The following is a 6,501-nucleotide window of genomic DNA, read 5'->3' as shown; positions in this document are numbered from 1 at the left end:
TTTTTCACCTTTTTTCAGCATCATTATATGCAAATATTGCTGTTTTGTGCTTGTCCCACACCCAGACTTTTGATCTTCAATGATAAAAATGAATGGTAAACAAAATGTTTTTTCTAATGTTTTAAAATATCTCTGAATAAAATATCAGTAAAATAATCAAAACATAATTGGGGTATTCAATGTCATACAACTGTTGTGATTTTTTTAAACAAAATGTAGTTGTCCCACACTATTGCCGTAATTTCCACCACAACACTGTAATGTCCCTTTAAACAGTTTGTATGAAAGATTGTTTGGGTAGTTTCTATGAAGATAAACAGTGACATCAGAGCACATGTATATAGCACCAAATCACAACAGTTGCCCCAAGGCGCTTTATATTGTAAGGCAATGGTGTGGTGGAAATTACATTTACAAGGCCAATAGTGCCCGTAGTTCAACAATCACCCTTAAATTCATAATGTTTGATTGCCTGCGGCTATGACAACAGATGGACCTCTTTTTTTTTTTTTTATTTCTAAGTACATGTCTGCGTGGCTACAATAGAACTTAAATTTGCATGCATTTGTCAAGAGTCCATCGTTAATCAATCAACTTTTTTCTTGTATAGCGCCAAATCACAACAAACAGTTGCCCCAAGGCGCTCCACATTGCAAGGCAAGGCCATACAATAATTATGAAACACAGTCTACGTCTAAAGCAACATAACCAAGGGATGGTCCAGGGTCACCCGATCCAGCCCTAACTATAAGCCTTAGCGAAAAGGAAAGTTTTAAGCCTAATCTTAAAAGTAGAGAGGGTATCTGTCTCCCTGATCTGAATTGGGAGCTGGTTCCACAGGAGAGGAGCCTGAAAGCTGAAGGCTCTGCCTCCCATTCTACTCTTACAAACCCTAGGAACTACAAGTAAGCCCGCAGTCTGAGAGCGAAGCGCTCTAATGGGGTAATATGGTACTACGAGGTCCCTAAGATAAGATGGGACCTGATTATTCAAAACCTTATAAGTAAGAAGAAGAATTTTAAATTCTATTCTAGCATTAACAGGAAGCCAATGAAGGGAGGCCAACACGGGTGAGATATGCTCTCTCCTGCTAGTCCCCGTCAGTACTCTAGCTGCAGCATTCTGAACCAACTGAAGGCTTTTCAGGGAACTTTTAGGACAACCTGATAATAATGAATTACAATAGTCCAGCCTAGAGGAAACAAATGCATGAATTAGTTTTTCAGCATCACTCTGAGACAAGACCTTTCTGATTTTAGAGATATTGCGTAAATGCAAAAAGGCAGTCCTACATATTTGTTTAATATGCGCTTTGAATGACATATCCTGATCAAAAATAACTCCAAGATTTCTCACAGTATTACTAGAGATCAGGGAAATGCCATCCAGAGTAACGATCTGGTTAGACACCATGCTTCTAAGATTTGTGGGGCCAAGTACAATAACTTCAGTTTTATCTGAGTTTAAAAGCAGGAAATTAGAGGTCATCCATGTCTTTATGTCTGTAAGACAATCCTGCAGTTTAGCTAATTGGTGCGTATCCTCTGGCTTCATGGATAGATAAAGCTGGGTATCATCTGCGTAACAATGAAAATTTAAGCAATACCGTCTAATAATAATCAGGGCAGTGACGCCTGCCACTGTTGTAAGTTCAGACTGTATGTTTGCATGAGATTAAAATATGCAGGAGCTTAAGGGTTGTGCTTTTTAGTTGAATGTAGGTTCAATTTTAGGAGTCAAAAATAACCCACAACTGAAGATACAGAATTCTCATCTTTGCTAAGGCACAAGTGAGATTTTATTGAATATCATGAACATCTGCATTCAGTTATTCTGCTCTATCCAGCCTCCTGGAGAAGATAAGAGATGCAGGAGTTAATTAATGCAGCATGTAAAATATAAAAGCCAACATCTTCAGAGGCGTTACCTCAATAAGTCCATAAAGAATGAGACTAAGCCCTTCAGTTTGGGACCATTGCTCTTCACTCCCTTCAAGCCACATTTACCAGTGGAGCCTTTTCCTTCGTCCTGCTTCACCACTACCTCGTAACTCAAGGATTGCGACCCATCAGCACCTTTGGAAAACTTGATTTTTGAACGGATCATTGGCTGGAGGTCTGCTTCCTCTTGTTTAACTGAATGTCTTGGTGTCCCATTCAGATGTTCTCCACGTTGAAGAGCCAAACTGTCCAGAAGGTTCTCAGCTGGGAAATTGTTGGATACTTCTGTGGTGAAGATGTTGGGTTCTTCAATCCATTTTTCCACTGAAGAATCTGCTTCCTTGTCCATGTAACCGTGATGTGGAGGAATTTGCCAACCATCAAGGAGCTGAAGATTCACCCGCTGTGCGCGAGCGTCATGTTGACCTCTGATCTCTGTACCTGGCATTTGTTCCTGAGGTGTTGTCCAGCCATCAACCATCAGAAGACCAAGACCCGACACTGATGCATCACCTGGAATTTTGTTCGTGAGCGTACTCCAAACGGAGACTGGATCAGCACCGGGAGGCTGCAGCGCCGTATCATTTGACAGCGAGTTGTTTGGATGGAGCTCCATGATGAGATCACCTTCAGCTTCAGAGAGAATCTCATTTCCCTGTTCAGCGTCTGCAGCTTGGACCTGCTGTCCAGGCAACCACACAGTCAGTCTTTTATTTGGATCCTGTCTCACAGCTATGACACCCTTTGGGGTGAAGGATCCTGGGGAATCTGGGCTGTTGCGACTCCAGACAGACGCACCAGAGATTATCTGGTCAAGCAGGTGTCCTGAGCCAGATCGACTCTCAGCCACCTGAGCATCAGACTGCATCAAGTCCATCACAGGGACTGTGGAGGAATCTCCTAGTTTAAAGACTGAAGGAGAAGGTCTCACTGTGCCTTGGTTCTCCAGAATCACCAGCAGGCCTGAGCTGACTGTAGCTCTGGCATCTGAAATGAAAGTCTGAGCTGAAGGAGCAGAATAGAGATCACTGATAATGCAACAGTAAGGTACCAACCATGAGGCACGTTTGTGAATGAAGGGCCTTTGCACCATGAACTGCAACAGTCACACACGTCTACATTTCCATTTAGCTCCTCCCATCTGAAACAAGAAAGTTTTACCCGATGTGGCTGATTAACATACAAATAGAATTTGGTGTAGAAAGACTACCTGGACCAGATCATGTTGTAGTTGCAAGACTTGGATCCTGAGGTGACACCCTGGTCAGTGATGACCACACTACAGTGGATGTACACCTTGAGAAGAAAATGACAAACTCAGACAGTTAAACAGCAGAAGCCACAAACAATGAGGTCTTTAAAAAAACAAACAAAAACAAAGCCTCACCTCAGATGTCAGATATGAAGTGTTCAGAACAAAATTCACCACGTCTTTGCCAGAGACTGTAAATTGTGCAACAGGCCGATACGATTCCCAAAGAGCTGCACAGCTGGAAGGGGGGGGAATCATTTGTATACATGAATCTGATGTGCGACAAGCAGTGGTGGATCTACAGGTGGCTGTGCAAACCTACCCTCCAATCTACTGATCAAAGATGTGATCAAGTACAGAAAAGGTCTTTGCATGCCGAGTTTGTTACTTCTACCTTATAGGCAGCTGTGCTTTGGGTATTGTAGTTTCTTATCTATATCCTGACTTATTGCATGTAACTGGGTTGTCCAGGGCTTTGTTCAGACAGCCAAGTCCACATTTGTCTCAAGCCACGGTCCATAAACTCATGTTTAAAGTAAAGATTATTAAAATTGAGTCAGTATTTAGCTTCCCAGATTGCCTAGAATGCAGGAAGAAATCTGTTTTTAAGTTGGGGGGGTCATACCCTTGGACCACTCCATCCAATATTGGAGCCACCCCTGAGAAAGTCATGAAAGTTCAGTATTCTGCACTTTTTTGTTCCATCACTTGCAGATGGTCCCTGATAAGTTCCTGCCTTCAACTTGAAGATATTTAAGTGATGCAAACCTGCAGCTGCCCCAGCTCAAAGTGGCGACACCGATTTATCCACTTACCCTTTATTTATTATAACTGCATGTCTCGGTCTGGCCTGAGGCTTTGGGGACGCTGAGACGAAACAGGATTGGATAAAAAGCTCTTCGTCATCTGTGGTTTTTGCAGAAACTTGAAGATTGACCATCTGGCCTCTTTCATAGGTGTTGGACTCTGCAGAAGGACAGAGTTTCACACACACACACCACTTCAAACTGAATTAAAAACCATCCTGACCCACGTTATGACTCACGGTTCATGACTTCGATGGTGAAACTCCTGCTGTGTTCAGGGAGGACCATCGGGATCAGGTTCTCAGACCTGATGAGACAGGACCCCCCCACCTTTAGCATTGACCTTTAAACACATACATGGTTGGGTAACTGAGAAGCACCTCATCGGCATGCAGGAGATGTGGACCATGAAAGGAGTTGGCCACCAGGAGTTGACGGGTCTCCTTGGACTGAAGTGGAGAGAGTTGACATACACCTCTAATCCTTTCTGTACCTGTGGAACACACCTTTTAGACACACCCCAGAGTTCAAGGACATCAGGACCAGTGTTTGTTGATCTCACCACAAGAGTAGTTCCACACTGATCCAGATTATACGTAAAGACAAAGTGGTTTGGAAACTGTTTGTTGCTGGAGCAACCGTTGCCCAGCTGCAGCTCCTCTTCCCTCAGCGTGACAGCGCCGAGTCTCTTACTGACCAACACGTTTAAACGAAACTCATCACAGGACACCTGCACAGTGGGAACATTCACATACAGAGGCAACGTCGCCAGCATGCTGCCGTCAGGTACCTGGGTTCGCCAAGTGCTAAAAACACCATCATTAGAAAAATCGAAGGATCTTCTAATTGGAAAACCCAGAACATTGTCCCAAAATCCTGGAAAATCTGAGGAAAATAAATTATTTTGCTCTTCATTCAATGCTGGAACAACAATAAAGTGTCCAAGAATAACAAGGCACAGAAACAACTGTAACACCCCCATTACAAGTCCCAAAGTGAGTCACCCACTCTGACTACACACCTGCTGCTAGTGTGGCTTTAATCAGGTGCAGCAGTGACAGGTGCAGCCAATCAGATGATGAAGCCTGCATGCAAATATGCTGCATTCATGTGAAATGGGATTTTACGCCATTGACCTCCAGTGTGACTTCTAATGTTTCTGACTTTATTTACTGCCTGCATTTAATCATTAAAGAAAACTACAAAACTGCATCAGTGGCAACAACCTTGCTAATGTTGCAGTGCGTTCTGAATTAAGCCAAGTCTTTTTTTTTGACATTCAAAGTCTTAGAAAAACAAAAACACACAATACAAAGACACATTTTTTTTTTTATATTAGACAGTTATACCAATATTTCTCCAGGAGGTGACTGGTGTTGTACACTATAACACTATAGGACTCCACAGATGGTGTTCTGGGAAACACACCTCAATTTATTAGACAAATTTCTCAACAGATGGCCACAAATAATTTAAAAAAAGAAAATAAATGTTACAGGGAATTCCATACAAAACACACCATGTCAATCTAATTTAAATGTTTGTTTTTGCTAAACTTGGAGAGATATGGGTCATTTGGAGATTATCAGATATCTGCATCTGCAGCTAATCACAATTATGATTACAGCAGCTATAAAACGTTCCACAAATATAACTTTCAAATGTTTCACTGTAAAATTTTGCAGTCATTTAAGGAATCTGCATCAGCAGAGGTACATTTGGACCTTCCCAATATGGCGCCAGTTTTTCCATGACTGCAATAAATATGTCAGAGGTGCCACGTGCATGATCAAAAAGCATGTTTGTACCACAAAAAGACAGTTAAATAATAAATAAAATAGAGCAAAGCAAAATTTGATTAAACAATGAAGCAAAGCATCGGAGCTTCTTCTTCATCCTATTATGGTTAACGTTCACGTGTCCTACAGCGCCACCCCGTGTCTCGGTGGTAAAATGCAGTTACTGTGACGTCAATGCAGAGAGATAAATTAATAATTAACAATATTAAGTTCCTGTTAATGTACCGGATGCTGCAGTTTAAGGACAAATACATCCGACTGTTGGCGAGGGGATAAAACAAAGAAAGAAAGAAAAAAAAACAATGAAAAAAAAAAGTAAATTTCAGTCAGCTATTATGCGCGCGATAGTGGTGAACTTAAATATTCATTTTTACCATATTGTCAGCAGTATAAGTCATAATTTTACGAAATCATTTTTAACGGGTTTTTGTTTACTAGTTTGGGAGGTCGTGTGACTTATACACCGAAAAAAAATTCACACATTTGTTATTAATATTAAGAATAATTATAATTACTATTTACATAGAATTTTCCCAGGAATCAAAGCACTAAACAAAAATAAACTCTAGTAATAAAAAATAACTGCCTATAATAATAAAATACTGCACTACAACGACGCACAAAAATCCATATATTCTAGAAAACACGGTTTGTTTACATCCTGAACTACCTTGTATTTATTTTTGTTTAGAGTCTTTGATAGC

General features: G+C 41.1%; 2 protein-coding genes across 2 annotated transcripts; both read right to left on the bottom strand.

Moving 5' to 3' along the window:
- Positions 1–1,923: 1,923 nt before the first annotated feature.
- On the bottom strand, positions 1,924–3,431 carry LOC117531926. The gene is made up of 3 exons (XM_034195115.1): positions 3,328–3,431; positions 3,151–3,236; positions 1,924–3,081 (listed from the first exon to the last, which is right to left on the bottom strand). The coding sequence occupies exon 3, from the start codon at positions 3,031–3,033 to the stop codon at positions 1,924–1,926; it is 1,110 nt and encodes a 369-aa protein (XP_034051006.1). The 5' UTR covers positions 3,034–3,081; positions 3,151–3,236; positions 3,328–3,431.
- A 563-nt stretch (positions 3,432–3,994) lies between these two features.
- Positions 3,995–5,153, bottom strand: LOC117531994. Its single transcript, XM_034195201.1, has 2 exons — positions 4,561–5,153; positions 3,995–4,491 (listed from the first exon to the last, which is right to left on the bottom strand). Exons 1-2 carry the CDS (start codon positions 4,978–4,980, stop codon positions 4,300–4,302), a joined length of 612 nt encoding a protein of 203 aa, XP_034051092.1. The 5' UTR covers positions 4,981–5,153; the 3' UTR covers positions 3,995–4,299.
- Between the last annotated feature and the right edge of the window lie 1,348 nt (positions 5,154–6,501).

Source organism: Thalassophryne amazonica, chromosome 19 (genome assembly GCF_902500255.1).
Source record: "Thalassophryne amazonica chromosome 19, fThaAma1.1, whole genome shotgun sequence".
Taxonomy (NCBI): domain Eukaryota; kingdom Metazoa; phylum Chordata; class Actinopteri; order Batrachoidiformes; family Batrachoididae; genus Thalassophryne; species Thalassophryne amazonica.
The sequence above is the reverse complement of the archived record's forward strand: the minus strand, read 5'-3'. Positions and strand labels throughout refer to the sequence as shown.